A 19,527-nucleotide genomic window follows, 5' to 3' on the forward strand; every position below is an offset into this window, starting at 1 on the left:
GATGAGTTGAAAGAATTATGGGATGGGGTGGAGACTTATGATGAACACTCAAAATCTAATTTTTTATGCATGTGGCTCTCCTCTGGACGATTAATGACTTCCCAGCATATGGAAACCTTTCAGGATGGTCAACCAAAGGCAAGCTTGCATGCCCTTGTTTCCATAAAGACACACAATCAATTTCCTTATGCAACAAATTGTGTTATATGGGTCATCGTTGCTTTCTTCCCATGAACCATCCATGGCGTAAAAATAGGATGTTATTTGATGGGAAAGTGGAAATGGGGATCGCAGCTAGCCCTTTAACAGGTGATGAAACACTTATGCAATTACAAGAGTTGGGCAATGTGAGTTTTGGTAAAGTGCAAAAGTGAAAGCGTAATGTTTCTAACAATGCTTATAATTGGAAGAAGAAAAGTATATTTTTTCAATTGCCTTATTGGAAGAGTATTAAGTTAATACATAACCTTGATGTGATGCACATAGAAAGAAATGTGTCCAACAATATATTATCAACTGTGATGAGTATGGTTGGTAAGAAAAAGGACACATTAAAAAGTAGATATGATTTGGTGGACCTTGGTATTAGGCAAGGGTTGCATCCAATTGAGGATGGGGATAATATTTTGTTGCCGGTAGCTTGCTATGCATTGTCCTCTTAAGAGAAGTTGAAATTATACGATTTCTTAGCTAATTTGAAGGTTCTAGATGCCTTTTCATCAAATATTTCAAGGTGTGTTAATGTACTTGAAAAAAATACATTGATTGAAGTGTCATGATCATCATGTATTATTGCAAGATATTTTACCCGTACCTATACGTGGTTTGTTACCTAAGGAAGTGTGTGAACCAATTATAGTCTTAGGTAATATTTTCAAGAATCTATACGCTAAGTGCCTGATAATTGAAGATCTTGATATCCTAGAAGATGAAATTCCTATCATATTATGCAAATTTCAAATGGTATTTCCTCCGACATTTTTTGATGTCATGATTCATATGTCAATACACTTGGCAAGAGAGGCAAAACTTGGTGGATCAGTTAAATATCTGGATTTGTACCCTATTGAGAGATAATATATTATTCTATATATTGAAAACCAATGTTTTTAAACTGCCATATTCTATAACTCTATTGATGAGAAATCTATATATAGGTATTTGCGAACACTTAAGGAAGATGTTCGCAACCCAGGTTGTCCAGAAGGTTCAATTGTTGAAGGTCATATGTCAAGGGAAAACCTTATGTTTTACTCACGATATTTAAAAAACATCTCAATCAAGTTCAATCAACCAACAAGAAATGATGATGGATTTGAATTACATGGTGGGATGTCTATATTTAAATTAAGTGGGGAAACAAAAAGAGCTTCAGTGCGAAAGAAACTGCCTCATTATGAGTTCAACCAAGCATTTATGTATGTTCTTCCAAATTGTGAAGAGGTTTCAAAATTCATGGAGTAAGTATCTTATTAATTCAAATATAATTTCACATTAAAATAATTTAAGTAATCTTAACTAACACAAAATATAGGGAATACATGAGAGAGATTGAAATACAAGGTTGAACGAGATCTCATGAGATGCATAATAATGAGTTTATTGATTGGTGACATGCACGTGTAAGTGTTCACTAAAATAACACTTTACTATTAATGTTGGCATGTCGATATGAATAAATCTTATTTGTTTTTATAGATATTTGTACTATATGCACAAGGACGAGCAACAGATGAGCTCATAAGCTTAGTCGTCCGTCTAGAACCATCTATGCATCGATATTCAATATTTAGGGTGAATGGATTTAGGTTTCAAACAAAAGAGCTTGTGAGAAAAACACATAACAGTGGAGTACTTGTTAGGAGAGATGATGCAGACTCTAATATGGAGTATTATGGTGTATTAGAGGATATTTATGTGTTGTATTATGTGGGAAATAGAAAAATTTATCTATTCAAGTGTCATTGGTGGGATGTGGCTCGCCTAGGAAGAGGATATAAGATTGACAATTATGGGTTTACAAGTGTGAATACTCATTGTGCTTTGAATACAAATGAGCCATTTGTGCTGGCATCTCAATCTGAACAAGTTTTTTACTTGAATGACATGATTGATAAAATTGGCTCATTGTTGAAAGACAAATCCTTGTGACCTTTTCAATATGCCTGAAGTTGAAGAAGAATTAATAAATGAAGAAGTTTATCAACAAGAGGAAGTGGAATGTAATATCTTGCATACCAATGACCAAGAAATTAATATTGAGGTGTCTTTACACAGGGAAGATATTGAATCACAAACTGTTTTGCGTACCAATGATGAAGAAAATCAGGAGGATAATTTTATTAATGACAATAATTTAGATGTATCCAAAAATAAAAAAAGCGAAAAAGAGTTAATTGATGATAATGATGGAGAGGACAGCGATACATCCTTTTGAAGAATGCTTAACATAGACGACTAGATATCTATCTACATCTTGTTTTGATAAGTTTTCTGTATTTTATTTTGATTAGGTTGACATAAAATTAATTCATAACGCTTGTAGCTACAAATTTATAAATAGAATCAATATTTTAAGTTGAATCAATGTGTTACATTTCCATCAAAGAAGCTATAGGTGTTAGCAAAATGTCGCACATTTTTTAATTTATTGATCTAATATGTTGTTTTAGGAATTGATATTTTCTTTAGCTGGTAGACATATGTTTTATCATCTTTAATTTCTGAATCTTATGCTTCTCCTTTTTAATCATATGTTGCAGGAAATGAAAGGAACTGGATGAGGTAATAGTGGAAGAGGCGGTATAAGAACTAGACGTTAAAATTTTCAAGGATGAGAAAGTCTTGGAACTGCATCTCAGCCACAAATACCACCAAGCCAGGGACCTTTGCAGACAGAGAAATCATCTAACCCAAGGCAAGGACCTCAGTAGATAAGACAAATATCAAGTGACCCTATCCAAAGAACATCTCTAGAGACACAATCATCCAGAAATATAGAAGAAAGTATACGTCCTCCCCGGAGGTTGAAACTGGTGCAGGTTAGTCCACGTCCCTAGTTAGTGGTGCAGGATTATCTGTACCTGGTCTTGATTCTCGACTAAATTTGACTACAAACACTAGTTCTGGTAATTTAAATGTTCAAGGATCTAATAGACTAATGGGTGGAGTTCTGCAGTGAGATAAATTAACCTAAAATGTTGGCAGTTTCTCTTCTTCTAATTCTGCTAGTTCCCTTCATCGTGTGGTATGTTCGCAGTTTTAATATCCAAAACTTTCTCTGACGTTATTTTCATACTTGATAGAGGCTTAACTAGTTTCGTTCTTTCTTGGATGCGGATATAGAAACTCATTTAATAATCTTCTTTTGATCTATTTCTTAAAATATATAAACTCATATGTAGCTTTAACTTGAAAAAAGAAGACGATATTCTAAGCTTACTCTTCATGAAAAATACAACAGTGAAAATCCTAAATCTATAAGCTTTTAGTGGATATTCTAAGATGCCATAATTGTATATAGTTCTCAAGTTCACCATCGGGCTGCTTTTTTCAAAACACAATGTTGTGCTTTAAACAATATTATTGCTTTGCAGTTTCTCGCATCAATAAAAAGAGAGGAAGAGGAAAATATAAATCTAAGACGGTTGATATTAAAACCAAGTATGGAAGAAAAATCAATATTATTATTTCAGATGACATTGATAGAGCTGTGGGTTCTGGTACTAGAGATATTCTTAATTACTGTGGCTTGATCATGAGGAGTAGTATCTCATTTCGAGATGGAAATTGGCAGAAGATTATTTTAAAATATGGAGAAGCAATGTGGTATAAGGTTAAGATAATAAATTACTTTCCATTTTTATTGCCTTTAAATTACTTAATTTATCAAATTTAATATTATAATATGTTCAAGACAAATTTTAAGTTTGTGGTGGATTGCGAGAACATAAGTTACAAGGCTTTGTGATAAGCACTTTGCAAAGACTTTTTAGGGCATGGAAAGCTAGATTGCATAATTCTTACTCTGCCTATGATACTGATGAAGAAAGATTGTCTCATCGACCTGAGGATGTTTAGGTGGAGGACTGGAAATACCTAGTTAAGTATTTTGACAGTGAGCAATTCAAAGTAACTTCATTATAACCAAAACATTGTTGTCCAGTCTATAATCTTAGACATATGCTTATATGGACAACATGCCATCTTTTAGTAGCTATCTACACTAGCATAAATATTTTCTGATCTCTTGCTTTAGTACAGGTTGTCAGTGAGAGAAACAAAAAAATAGAGAAAAACAGATGACTAAGAATTCTTATGGGACATAATCATTTGTAGATGTAGAGAAATCTATGGTGAAAAGACATTTGTTTTTCTATAATTACATATACTTCTTGTTATTTATATGATTATTTGCTTATATTTTTTTTATTGAACTATATTGTAGAGAAATCCTGAATCAAGAAAAAAAGAAACACCAGATAAAGTCTGAGAGATTCAGCATACACGTAAAAATATCAACGGAGAACGGATATGGTTGGATCCGCAATCCCAACAGATTCATGTAATTCCCTAAAGCCATTACCTTATTATATTTTTGATCTACTACAAGTTACTTTTTTTATGGGTAACGGACCTTGCCCCGAGGCTCCCATCCCTCGTGGCAGTCAGGGGTTGAGACGCATTATGTAATCTTTCTTCTTTGGATTTGTGGCTATGTTTGGGAAAAACATCAGCTGTAAAGTTGCTTTGTCTATGTAAATGAACACCCTTGAAGACATGGAAATGAGAACACCATTGAGGACTTAACTGTAGCTGCCTATGCTATATTTATGCAGGTTTTGAAGGTGAAGGTGAGGATGACTGTTATAAGGTGTTGCAGGTTGTTGGATGCTGAAGGTTCCAAGGATGGTTGTATTATAGATGTGTACATGGTTGTGTAGTTGAGGTATTTGTTGTTGGATGTTGCAGCTCTTCAGTAAACTTAGATATTGATGTAGTAATCCACTCCATTGCACCATGCTAAATCAACATGCAGGTTCTAGATGTATACTGCAATTCCGAAACAAAGTCATCAAATGATGTAGCACTTTATTTACCTGCATAATGGAAGCAAACAAGAGAGGAATTCCAAGTGTTGGATCAAGAAGAAATACCTACTCTAGTCCTTATCTCTAATGATAAGTTGTTTAGTCTAGAAAATCTATAAACAAGGGAGATTCTCCCCTTTATAAAGGTCCTAACTATTAAATCTTTAAAGTAGATAGCTATGAAATAGAGACATCCAAATTGAAAAAGAAGAAGTTAGAACACTAAAGTTGTAAGAAGAGTTCAAGGAGGTTGTTTGATCCTCTTTAGTTTTATTCTTCTAAAACTTGCCATCCCTAGCTTGCCAAACTTGATGTAGCCCTTAGTTTCTTATGGTAGTTGCTGAAAATTATAGAAATATTGTGTATGTTCAAGCATATGACTGCATTTGGACAATGTATCTGCAGGGAAATTTTCTTCTCAGAATACATGTTTGCAATTGAAGAAGTCCAAAAGTTGGACCAAAGAAAGTCCAAAGTTACTTTCAATATATGTACGTTATGTTTTGGTGAAATAATTACATATTATTGTAGGGTCAGCTTCAATAACTTGTTGTTGAACAACAATCTAAAGAGATCGAGCATCCCATGACTAGGGATGAGATTTTATCATTAGTTCTCGGTGAGAGATCAAGCTATGTTCGGGGAAAAAATATGGAAAGAAACCTCCTAAAAAGACTCAACTACATAAGGCAGACATAGAGGCAAGTGTATCTTCGGCAATGGAAAGTATTCGTCAAGAGATGCAAGCTGATATGGATCGAAAGTTACAAGAAGAACGTGAACAAATGACTGCTTATTTAAAAAACAATATGAAAGAAGATTTAGAGAAAAAATTTGAAGAGGAGCGTGAACACATGAAAGGCGAGGTAGACAAGATGTTCCAAGAACAAATGACTGCTATTATGACTAGAATGCCATAGGTACTTTCTCTTGCTCCTTTGGAATTTAATAAATTATTACCTTAGTGTAGAAAATAGTTACATTGAAAGTTGGACTAGTTATTAGATAAATACAACAACTGAAATGTTTTCTGGAAAGCTTTTCATGTCTTTAGAGATGCCGAATCCAACAAAGCTATGGCCTATGGCCAATAAGAACTACTTTAGTTATCAATAGTAAGTGAATCCATCAATTTCATTAGCAGATCTGTTATGGACTACTTGAGCTTTCCTGTTTAGTGTCCTGTATTCTTTTGATTTCTACCCCTCGATGGTGCCCTTCCTCCATTGTTAGAGGATCCCCCTCTTGGTGAAAGATTGACCCTTTCTGTTATATCACCAAAGACATCTGCAAGTTCATCTATTTACTGGAAATACGTGAAGGCTTCTGATAAGCTATCAACAACCTCATCATTATCTAGAGGACACTTTTGGGAAAGCTTCTCTTGGTTTAGGTGGAAGATTGTTGGAAGTTTTTTGTGTTTGCTCAATTTTCTTGGTGTTGGTTTTGCTGGATTTCTCTTCATTAATATCTATGGCTATTGTACTGATCTGTGTCCCCAATTGAGTTTGCTCAACCACATCATCGTAAAACTTGGTGTAGGAATTGTCTCATCCCCTGAAAACAACTTTGAAGTACCAATTTTATTCGAGTCATTTGATTGGATTATGCGAATAAAAAATTGATTGTGTATTTTTCTATTTTCAGGAACAAGGTTCTTATGCAATGGGGCCCAATCAAGAAGTAGTTTTAAGGCGTGCAATGGAAGTTTTTACTTTTCGATCATATATATGTATATGCATACATGATTTTTTTTTTGTTATCATATGTATATAGATACAATGATAACTGAAGTACTAGCTAATATGTACGTACTTGGAAATGCTTCTATTTTAATTTTGTGAAATAGATGTTTTTAATATCTATATAATAATTTTAGAGAATTTGATTTTAAAACACTAAATACTGTTCTTTAGTAACGAGATGAATATTATCTTTTGTAATGACATAAAAGTGGCCACTAATATTTAGTGGATGTTGCGGCGGAAGAAGTCGTTGTTAATTAATTAAGTGTAGCAGCGACATAAAAGTTGATGCTAATAGTTTATACTTTTTTGCAACGATAAGAGACGCTACTAATTAATATCAATATTTATCAGCGACATAAAAGTTGCCACAGTTATCTTATAAGTTTTTGTGGCAACTATGTCGCCACTAAAGGTCATATTTTAGGAGCGACATAAAAGTTGCCACAGTTAGCAATAAGTTTTTGTGGCAACTATGTCGCCACTAAAGGTCATATTTTAGGAGCGACATAAAAGTTGCCACAGTTAGCTTATAAATTTTTGTGGTAACTATGTTGCCACTAAACGTCATATTTTAGGAGCGACTTTCTAAATATTTGTGTTGCAAATTATTATTTTTTGTGGCATATTTGTTTATATATTGTGACGAATTATGTCGCCACAGATGACTTTTTATTGTGGCGACATTATTTAATCTTCATAAATAACTTTACTTATGGAACTACTACGAACGGAGCAATTGTTGCTGCTATATACCTTTAACAGCAACTGTGGATCTTTTTGTAGCGATATATGGAACCACAATAAATTTTATTTCTTGTAGTGTTGGAGGTTACACAAGAGCTATGTTAAGGATAATTATTTTGATAAGTATAACACAATGGAAGATAGGCTAAAAAATTGTCCTAGTTGGATACCAGAAGTTCAATTCAGCCAGTTAATAGAGTATTGGGAGCTTCTAGCAGTTAAAGTGAGATACAAATAATGCACTCGATTTTTTGCCCCATATACATATATTATGTGCAGTATGTTTCTTTAATGAATATTTTTATTTTTATAAATTTTAGGCCATGTGTTCTTTAAATTCACAAAATAGAAAGAAACAAAAAAGGAGGCATCGAATGGGGGCCTGTTAATTTTGGAAGAGTACGCATGGCATTGGTATCAGTTTAGAACTTTGCAAAAAAATATTTTTTATTTATATTTTTTAGATTTTGTTAGAATACATGTTTGTTGCTTACTCTTTTTTTAAACATACTTTGTAGAGTGCAACCAAAGAGAACAATGAAGAACCATCAAAGTCCGGAATGTTTATTGCAACTGGTATGAAAAATGGAAAGCAACTTGATCCTGAAACCAAAGTTGTAATAGTAAGTAATGCTTTTATCCATCAATTATTTTTTAAAGACTTAACTTTTGAAAGAAGTAATCATGTGTGTACAGTAATTCAAATGTTTGCTTCTAGCCTGCTTATGATAAAATTCTTGGCCTTTTAGTTCTCATCTTACTTTATCAAGTCAAACCTTAATATATTTCTTATGGGCTAAACTTCAAAATCGTAAAAACTCGGGGGAAACAGCAGATGACTCATTTAAGGCAGTGTTTGAAAATGAGCAGCCTGATCGAGTTCGATACTATGGTAGATCTGTTACAACAACTTCTCTAAAGAAAGATGAGGAAATCATCAAAATCAAACAAAAACTGTTGATGAAATCTCTTCATTTAAGGAAGAAGTTAAAAAATTGAAGGAAGAAGTGAACAAATTGAGAAACTGCAAGGTTTGGTGGAAGAAGTACAAGAATTGCAACAACTGCGACATCTCATGAAAGTTTTGATAAAAAATAACCCTAGACAAAACCTTGAGGATGCAAATGGGTGTATTGGATCTAACCTACCATGTATGATCGGTTCAAGTAGCGCGTAGGTTTCAAGAGGCCAAAATCTTCCACATTCCTCTATATCCACACATGGTCCGATTCTTACCAAGGTACTATCAGTTTGACTATATATCCTTAATAAGCGCCAGATTTATCTAATAAACTAATTTGTGTATGTTGTCAAAGTGTAAAAAATTATAGATTAACGTATATAGGTACAAAATACTAAGATACGTACAACATTTTCAGTTATGCAGTGTTCTGATTTTCTTCATTGTGTTTCTGCATTTTTGTATTGTATTTTTGCATTTCTGTAATCTATATTGAATTTTTCTGCAGTTTTGTGCCAAATTTCAGCCTTATTTTCATGTGTTTTTGCATATCTATAGCTCACTGCCTTCCACAAAATAAACTCTCTTTTGTAGTGTCTATCTGCAGTTAATTCACACTGCATATCCTTTGCCTTGGTTTTAAATGTTTATGCTTTGTCTTTCCATTCTTCCACTTGCAAGAACCAAGTAAATGAGATACTTTTCAAGAAATAATATAGTGATCTGTTTTAAATCCAAAATACTTTGTTCAACATGTCACTGAAAACCAAGAATCAGATTCTTACGGATGACTGTAAAGACTGAATTTAACGAGAAAAGTTAAGGGATCGATTTTCCCAGAAATCGTGAGAAGCTTGAAGTTCTTCCATCTCTATTCTGACTTGTTGCGTCATTTTCTTCTTTTGTGATCATTGCTCAGTTTTAGCTCTCACTGGTTCTACGATCCTTGCACTATATCCTTGCAGCGCCTTGAGCATTTGTGCTCCTCTAGTGGTGTCATGCGCTGTTTATATGAAACAAGGGTGCAAAATTGTTTCTTCAGTTCAATTGCTTTAGTAACATTTGAGGAATTATATATGAATGTGCACTCAAATTGCTTTTTATAATATATTGCAAATTGTTAGTACCTGTTCATTTCATTGGTTAGAATAGAACATTAAGTGAGTATCTTTGCACTTGCATATCATTGTGATTCTTATAAATTACTAGAAAGGTTTAGTACATTCTATATTGATAAGCTTGTTACATTGAAAAAATATAATTGGTACTTCTATGATCAATGGAGAATTTACTTTACTAATATTGTTGAATCATACTTTAAACATTTTTTAAAATATTTTGTACTTGCTTTCTATCTAAGTATCAATTTCACTTTGAACATGTAGGAAACATATTATGATGCAATTGAAAATGGTGATCGTAGAAAGTTAATTTGATTCAGTTGAAGAGTTTTGTTAATTTATGATTTAATACATTTGTTAATTTATGATTTAATTTATTCATGATACTATATGAATACATTTGATTTTGTAAATTTTATTAGTAGTACAAGCACACTTTGAAGCAATTTGCATTACTAATTGTTATGTAGAAAAAGTATTAGAATATTTCAATGTTTTTTGCATTTAATAAATTTTTTTGTTTATTATTTTATGTAATGCTTTAAATTTCTTAGTTAAAAAATGGATTCAAGATCTATAACATAATAATAAAAATATTTAAAAATAATTGTGATTATTATATTATAATTTTTAATCATAAAATTGTCATGGCTTAGCTTGTATAAATATTTTATATTAATAATACTCTAAACAATTTAGATTAGAGGGTAAAGTGAAAAAATGTGGCCATAGTTACTGGCACAATTACTTTTGCCTACATTTTTATAGTGTGGTCATATGTTAAAATATAAGCAACGAATATAAAGTGTGGCCTATAAAGAATTAAAGGTGACACTTTTGAAGTGTCGTTTTAGAGAACGAAAAGCGTGCTCGTAGATTGCATGCAAAAGCGTAGTCATAGATAAATGCAAAGACAACGCTTTTTACATACCGTAGTTTTTTTCCTCTTGAAAAGTGTTGCCTTATGGAAAAGGTAACGCTTGTTTAGGCCACCCCCTTAAAATCATTGTCATAGGTCAAAAAGTGTAACCTTTGATCAAAGGCCACACTTATTTATAATTTAGGCCACATTTTTCAACTATGGATGGAGGGCAAATATGTTGTAGTGGGTTGTTCTAGATCAAACTCAACATTCAGGAGCTACCGCACTAACGGAATTTCAATTCAAACACGTTTTCCAAGAATGTTGACCAAGGTCAAATTTAGGCCAAAGCTAAAATGTTAAAATTCTTAATAGCTCAAACTCGCACCGAAGGTAACAGGAAGAGAGTCAACCATGCCACTAGCAAAAAATGACCCTTTTTGAAGCTGATGGAACCATCAAAATTCCATTCTAAGATCATTTTCCTAGAGTTTCGACTGTAGTCAATCGTTCAAACTCCAAGAGCTCCAAAACATAAAAACTGGCATAAAATCAAACAAACGACTAGGCGACCAAACTTTCAGTGCCAGAAATCATAAATGGTCGGGGGTCGCTAAAGGTAAGATCTAAGCATTGAAAAGATAGTAAAATGGAAGAAAATACCTAGAGGGTCATTACAATATCCATTACAAAAAGGGCTTCTGCTCGCGGGAAGGACAGTTAAAACTTGAAGGCACAAAAATACAAGGATACTGAGCCCGTACGCTATTCTTGAACCTCAGACACCCTCTCGGATCGAACAACGCCATCACCAAACTCATGCTGAGAGAAAAATCCTCAAATTCAATTCAAGGCTCCAAAATTCCTCCAATTCCCTTTTTGGGCTCCAACTCTCGCCCAACAAACTCGAACTTTACTAAAAGCACCAGATCGATCTTAGGAAAATCAAAACAACACTAAAACCACCGAAATGAGAAACACATGACCATGGAAGATGCAACTTAACTCACAATTCAAAATATTTACCCTAAGCTCCAAATGCAACATGTTCTAGCCACCAGAGCATTCTGTCGGTCTTTAGTTAACCGCAAAATCTCCAACACCACCTGAAACTTTCTTATAGAACCATACTATGAAAACTTCAAAGGAGTTATATACTCTATCTAAACATATAGGAGTAACACCAACTAAAACAAGGAACTCAACCTAGAGCAAATCCCAAAATTCCAATTCCAACTTCTAGAACAACAATCCAAGTTGAAACACAATCTTCTAAACCTATATACTCCACTGCAAAAGATGATTCATCCTGTAAACGACAAGGCCGCACTGAGCCCATCTCCAGTAAGTTTCTTCTAACATAAGAACTCCTAAAAATTCAACACCATATTCCCACAACTACTCGGCAAGAGAAAATCTGATCCAATCCTACTAGCCAAGGAAAACCAAGTTAGTAGGTGTAATTTAGACATAGAAAACCAATCGATAATACTCCAACGAAATCAACTCTCATCCACAAACACCGCAAGCTACCGAGTATGGTGAAAGCAAACCTTCTATCTAAACAAGAACCAAGCTATAGATTCCAAAAATTACTTTGATCCCATCCTGAAAATGAACCTTATAGGAATCTTCCCATCCTCCAACTTATGCTACATCTGAAGCCACTAATGAAAACCACTACTTCAACTCCAAGTGAAAAACAAAGCTACGAGAGCTACCCATAGAACCTGAAAAAAACCAACAACAGCAGTAACAAGGTACAACGAGAGATCACATTTCCTAAATTTCTAACTAGCCAGAGTCAGCACCAAAACCCCCTAAAAGAGACGATTTCAAAAGATTGAACGAATGGACTACCACTTTACAACCGAGAATAAGACTAGGCAAAAGGGAATATATGGCCAACTAGGATTACCATAATACCAAATAAAGATATGCTACCCTTCTCACAACCCCAACAACCACAATTCTCTAAGCGTCTACTAAACCAAAACACAAAGACTACTATAGAGAAACCAACCATGTTGGTCAAAAAAGCAAACCTCAACTTCACAACCTTAGTGCTATAAACACTAATAAGTAACTGGAAGGTATGGACAAGCGGGATCTACCATAACTCCCAAAAGGATAAACCTTCATTCACACACTTCCTCAACAACCAACCTCTCAACTACAAACTATGCAATCCCAAGAAACAAAGATAGTTGTCTAAGCCAAGAAAACCATGATGGCAGAAGAGAAATATTAATTAAATTAAAGCTAGTTATGAAAAATAGTACGAGGAGCTACTTAACCACTAATCCAAAGGGACGACACACAACAAAGATGACCTTCTAAGCCAACTAGGTCCAACAACCACAACTTTCCAAACTAAAAAAATTAGTCTAGCCACCTATCTAACAAGGTTTGACACCAAAACGAAAGCAACAGTAACTAAGACAAAAAGGAAATACTAACTAGACCATCTGCAAACTCATAACACAACCACCAAGGCAAAAGCACGGGGATTAACTGCTACTTCTCAACATAGAAAGTCATCCTAGTCGATCCTGTCACGACCCAACTCCATAGGTCGTGACTGGGAGCCGACCTGGACCCTCCGTACACATATCTATCAGCTGTGGTCACATTGAACTGTAAATAAAACAATATCATGTAACAAAGCCCGACTGGGCGATAATATTTACATATACTTGTAGCCCTTTTTATTTGTATCACAACATGATAGGGCACGCAAGTCGACAAGGCTGCCATAACATAATAACATGTATAATATATCATATAGACCTAGCTGAACCAAACTAACTTATACAACCCACATATACATGTCTGCAGACCTCTAAACATATAAATGACAACATATGGCGGGATAGAGCCCCCGTCGTACCCCTGAATGGACGAAATAATTTTTATACATCTATGGACAGTACCAGAAACTAGGCCCCGATACAATAGAGCCTCTTCTAACTGAGCTGCATTGAATCCTAAGCTGACGGACTCCCAAAATCTGTATATATACCTGCGGGCATAAACGCAGCCCCCCGATAAAGGGGGTCAGTACGATATATGTACTGAGTATGTAAAACATAATATAATACAACTGGAAGCATATCTGAGATAGAGAAACAGGGGATAAGATATCAATTCAGAAACCTGTACCTGTACTTTGTGAATTACAAAAACATGCATGTTCGAGTCATATCATATAGCCGGCCCTTTCGGGGGTCTGGTGAATCACCACTGTAAAACCATCATGGCCCCAGTGCCATCACCACCTTATTACAACACATCATCATATATCTATACACGTATCCTTGCCCTCTATTGAGGGACTCAGAGAATAATGTAGTGAACTGTGCACGAGAACATATCCTGGCCCGGGACTCAGGGAAAAAAGTGTTACAATATACACGAGTAGAGTAGTGAGTAACTATATGCAATTTAAATCATTATCAAAGACTCGACAGAATAAGAAACTTAAGCTTTTATTTGAGAACCCGAGTAACGGTGTAGTCATCTCGAGTGTCCCTTAAATGCCATTATGGGTTGTCTCAAAAGTAATCTCGGAGGCCCTGGACATGTATTAACATAGGGCCAAATCATTTATGGAATCAGAACACTTATTACCTTATAGTCCTTAGGACGTAGAGCCTGTACATTTGTTACCTCTTTAACGTATAAAAGTTTCCAGGGAAAGTAGTTCAACTACTATAGGAGTTTAATATTCAGAAGTAATTAAGAGATGTTTAAGAATGGATTTACCTCGGAGTTCAGATCAGATTCAACTTACAACTAAGACAAGGACATGCCCCACAAGAAGAAAGAGAATAAGCTCTATATAGTCTGTATTTTCCTTCAGGTGATCTTCCTATACATATTTCGTACCCGGCCCTTCACGGGGCTCGGGGAACCACTATGGCATTGTAACCTCATTTTTGTATCAAATACACCTTAATGAAAATGAGAGATAGCTTCCCATACATTACATTCTGACACATAGAAGCCCTACCAGGCAATACTTAATCTTCACAGGAACTCTAATACTGAACAGTGGAGAGGGGTTATGGGGCATACTCGGAATTCTGGGAATGGAATTATCCCCACACTTCCTATACAATTCACTTAAGGCTAAACATTGCCAAACGGAAAGAAAGATAGCTGTACGAACTTATACCAAAACATGCCAAGATAAAGCTTTACATATCTTGTCTGAATTATTCCTTATCCTGCTTGCCTCGCCGTCCTTTGAACCTATTCAACATGAAAGTAATATAAATATCAACCCCTCTTAACTTTCCAGCATCTTAGGTTACACCTTAGTATTAATGGAATCTATTTCCTTAGTCGTTTCCCCGACTAGTTTTGTTATTCGCTAAGGCGTCGACGAAAAATGGGCAGCACCTCCCCTGTAATGTGCCCTATCTAAATTTCCAATTAGGTCACTAATACCTACCGCCAACCAACAACAACAACCTGCAGCAATTCATACCAACAATATACAACATAAACTCCAAACGACTTATTCAAAAACACGATATCAAAATAGGGCGTCTAGCCTTTATTTTGTGACGCCTTTAGTTATACGTAACGAGGGGTCATGTGGCTTCGACCAGCAGTACTCTAACCCACATTAGGACATATTCAGGCCCTGCAAAAACAAGCCACACCCCTGCAGCAGCAACTCACAAGAACGACACTTTATTTCGATGACAATTCACTTCTAGCGACTCCAATTTAGTTTATTTCGAACGTCGAGCATTTCTACGACATTCTTAAACTTCCAGCAGAATAAAAGGGGTGTAATACACCATATAGCAATACCATAAACTCCAATTTAAAAGGAAAGGCCTTACCTTACATTAAACTTGTCAAACTCGCCAAAACTATCCAAAATGTGAAATCTGGACAGCTTACTATTTTACCTTGTCGCTTCGTTTCGAAGGGGTAATGGAGGGAAACAGGATTTACTTCCTTCATGAAAGTTATATACATGTGTCTTAGGGTCGCAAACAATTTCGAATCATCCCTACATCAATTTTGTACAAAATGATATGACCAAAATACTCACAGCTGTCCGTGTAGGATTTCCAAAACCAAATCTGGGCAGTACCTCCTCTACACTTCATCACCCTTTTTCGAGCTGCTACAAGTCAAACTGGATTTTGGAGTCTAAATGAAAGTTATATACCCATGAAATACCTTTCCAAAACATATTAAATCATTCGAAACTAATCTGTATACAAGAAGTTATACTAATATTACCAACAACAGTCCCTTCCAAAAACGGGTTGGTTAATTAGTTCTTAACATTTTTTTCCTTCAACTTTCTTTCAAGTTTCTAGGCGTAAGGTTAAAGAAACGATGCCTTAGTCATCATCATATACATATATATACATATATACATCTCCACGTGCTTGAGGAACACCGTATCTAATTAATTCACGGAGGAAAAATCAAAGAACTCACCTTTAATTCTTCAAAAACGTTGCTGCCTTGTTCCTTTTGGTTCTTCACGTTTTTCCTCTCATTTGGCTGATGTTTTTGGATGGAAAATAACTTAAAGAGTCATCCAACATGTATATATACACCTCCTTAGGAGGTGACACATGGCAGCCCCCTAGGGTGACACGTGGCAGCCTCCTAGGGTAACACCTCGTCCAAGATTCCAACACAAAGCTGCCACGTGGAAGCGTGGGGTCCATCCCAAGTAGGTGAGTCACCTGCCTGCTTGTCACCTTCTTGCTTGTCACTTGCTTGCTTCACTTTCGTAAGTTCGGAAACTAGTTTTTGCTCCCTCTCGTAGGTTCGTAATCTCGTCTTATTTTAAGAGCCTATGTAACCCATGCTACCCAAGCTTGGTACGTACTCCAATAGCTTAAGTGTGTAAGACTTCCAAGTTAGTAGCTTACGTAGATAAATCGAGTCCTACGACCCATTACTTGGCCTCCAATTCCTTCCGGACTCTTATGATTTCATCTCCAACCTTCTCTAGTATGGGGTATCACATTCTCCCTTCCTTAGAGCCGTTTGATAGTGTCGTAACTTAAGTGGCTCACATACTAGCTTCTAAGTAACTTAAGGGACCTTTCGAGTTCAAAGATGTGGGGTGTAACAGATCCACTACTAAAAGAAATCACTAACATACTAAAACACAGAAAAAAAGTCCAAGTTAGGTTGCCACCACGATCATGAGATAAATAACAAGTCAAATCAGAACGTATGGGTATGAAAACCACACAATACAAGAAATGAAGGGCAAACCAACAAAATGGAATAACTGATACTTGGTTCCTCAACCTCTGGCCAAGCTATAGAATTATAGAATATATCATGACCGACCTCAACCTGAACACCTAAAGTACCACGAGCAACACTCTAAACATTACCTCTAACTAGAGGTAACATAAACCTATAATACTGACCCTGTTGAGCAAACCGCACATTGGTGCCATACTGGGAACACTCTCTAGATTGGTGGCCAAGCTCCCCAAAGATACGATAAGGTTCCACTGCTCTAGCATGGGAGTAGGAGAACTCTAAAATGTCTGAATGATCTATTCTTTCCTAGGGCACTCCCTAGACAAGTGATCAAACTCCCCACAGTCATAGAAACCTCTATAGTCTGAAATTCAGTGAGAAGAACATGACGAACTCACCTGGTGACCTCTTACGACACTCATTAAAAAGTGTCCTACCTTTCTAAACTAGTAGAAACTGCCACGAATATCAACCTACTGGAAAGAGCCAACTGGAATAAAATGAGCTCCAGCACCCGAAGCCCCTATGTGCTCACTCTGAGAAATTTGAGTTGAACTCTGTCTTTCATAGGCTCCATGAAATGCCTCAGAAACTCTGAGAACCTATGGCACCATCACTGCAAGCCTAATAGGTCGAGATGGAATGTGACCCTCACCGAACTAATATTCACTCCAAAGTGGGATGTTGTCAATGAGGTACTGATAGTGAGGCCTTTTACCACTATCTATGTATGCCTTAAAGAACGCCTACTATATGACGCTCATATGGCTCACAACCTATAGAAAGGTAGACCCAGCTGCAATCAAATGCTTTGATGTCAAACGGAGTGGCAAAGAAAACCCCTGATGAACTCCTAGCTCATATCCTAATACATAGAGGAAGATGTAGGGTAATGCTTTGCCCACTCAAGTAATACCAAGACATACTCAAAAACTAATGACTAACCCTATTAGGGAGCAATCAACCCAACTTTGTCCTAAGAAGGACCTACTACACCAACAACCACATATTTAAGTGGTGTATCTTGAGAAGAACTCGGGACTCCTGACACTGAACCTCGAGGAGCTAAGGTAGTCAATGAATCTATCGAAGCTTCGACTGCCCCAAAACTCTCTGTTTGCTGAAGAATACTCCCAACCTCAAGGTCTATGCCTGACTAGTGCCTTTTAGCCTTACCAAGTGCCAAAATTTCATAGGATGTGTTGATTCTCTATCCATGCCCATCGAACACCTCATGTTATTAATCTAAGAGAGAGTGGATATAAAATAAGAAGTTGTTTTAGAGGTTATTCAAAGAAAAATAAGGGATAAGGAGTCAATAGCAGAATTTCCTAGAAATGCCTTATAGCCTATTGAAGATAGGATACGGATGTCTCCTCACCCATCCGCAGGACTATGCTAGGCATTTCTCTCATACCAATGATGTCGGTCAACCTAGAGCTCTGATATCAATTTATTATGACCCAATTTCTAGGGACATAATGACACCTACACCAATCCACCAGTAGATAATCCTAACCCATAGCCTGGATCTAGAAGAAATGAGCCATCAAGCAAACGAGAAATAAATAAAAGTAGACAAATGAAAGAGGGACCATCATAGGTACATATCCAAAGAACCTTCCCAACACCTGACATTAGTCGATATTTGAGAATCTAATCAAAATAAGAATACAAGGCTTTTATAAATACAGAAATAAATACAAACTGTCTCAAATGAAAATTAAGACTAGTCCTAGCCCAAGTAGATGGAAACAGGTAACTCCGAACATCAAGAGCTCACAAAATCACCAAATCAAAACCCACTTTGCACAAGATCAAATCAACGGCTATAACCCGTATAATAATCTGTAGTATGCAGAAGTGTTGTATGAGTACCAAATGAATGGTACTTAGTAGGCATATGTTGACTAAGCTCCACATATAAAGCAAGTATAAATAACATATAAACAAGGTAAGTACAACACAAGAAACTAAAAAATATCTAATAGAAGGTAAAACAGGAAATGAGAGTGAAGATATAGAATAAAGAAGAAAAGAAATAGAGTCAAGGAACACACCTGAGAGCGCAAGCCATCAACCAATTTACAATAAGAAGGCACAATAAAAGTCAAATAATCAAGAATGGGATATACGAAGATTACTACTAATCACATAATCACCTATGGACTAATCCTACTCTGCCTAGTAGGGGAATACCAACAAAAAATCCAGACTAAATCCCCCTATTAACCAACTACAAATATAACATAAGATAAGCATAATAATAATCAAACAATAATCGATTAGATGCCCATACCCTCGAAAGGTACAAATAATGGAAAATATATCCCGGCCCTTATAAAGGAGACCAAACAACAAATAAGCATGTTGGTTATAAGTGATGCAGATGAATGCAAGTTTCTAGTAAAAACCATTAGCATCATCGGTGGCTCCCAGAAATCATCAATAGCCAAGTGTATAGACCTCGACCTCCTAGGTAAGCCAATGTAGATTCCTTATCTAGTTTAATGGTACACTAACCAGAGAGGCCTATAGGAGATACAGGAAGTTTGTATATACTGCCTAGCCCGAACTAGGTCTTATACATAACATATAATATCTCTATCACGCTATCGGAGAGTGAGTAGCTAAGTTGATATAAAAAAAGGCGACACCGCACCGAATCATCAAGTAAAGACTAAGAGCATCCCGGATGCATCCAATGTAGAAAAAGGTTAACGCAATGTAGAATATCAAT

General features: G+C 35.8%; 1 protein-coding gene across 1 annotated transcript; it reads left to right on the forward strand.

The window, feature by feature from the left end:
* The first annotated feature begins 7,987 nt into the window (after positions 1-7,987).
* Positions 7,988-8,759, forward strand: LOC129890283 (uncharacterized). Its single transcript, XM_055965854.1, has 4 exons — positions 7,988-7,996; positions 8,101-8,212; positions 8,385-8,538; positions 8,588-8,759. The coding sequence occupies exons 1-4, from the start codon at positions 7,988-7,990 to the stop codon at positions 8,757-8,759; spliced, it is 447 nt and encodes a 148-aa protein (XP_055821829.1).
* The last annotated feature ends 10,768 nt before the right edge of the window (positions 8,760-19,527 follow it).

Source organism: Solanum dulcamara, chromosome 5 (genome assembly GCF_947179165.1).
Source record: "Solanum dulcamara chromosome 5, daSolDulc1.2, whole genome shotgun sequence".
NCBI lineage: Eukaryota > Viridiplantae > Streptophyta > Magnoliopsida > Solanales > Solanaceae > Solanum > Solanum dulcamara.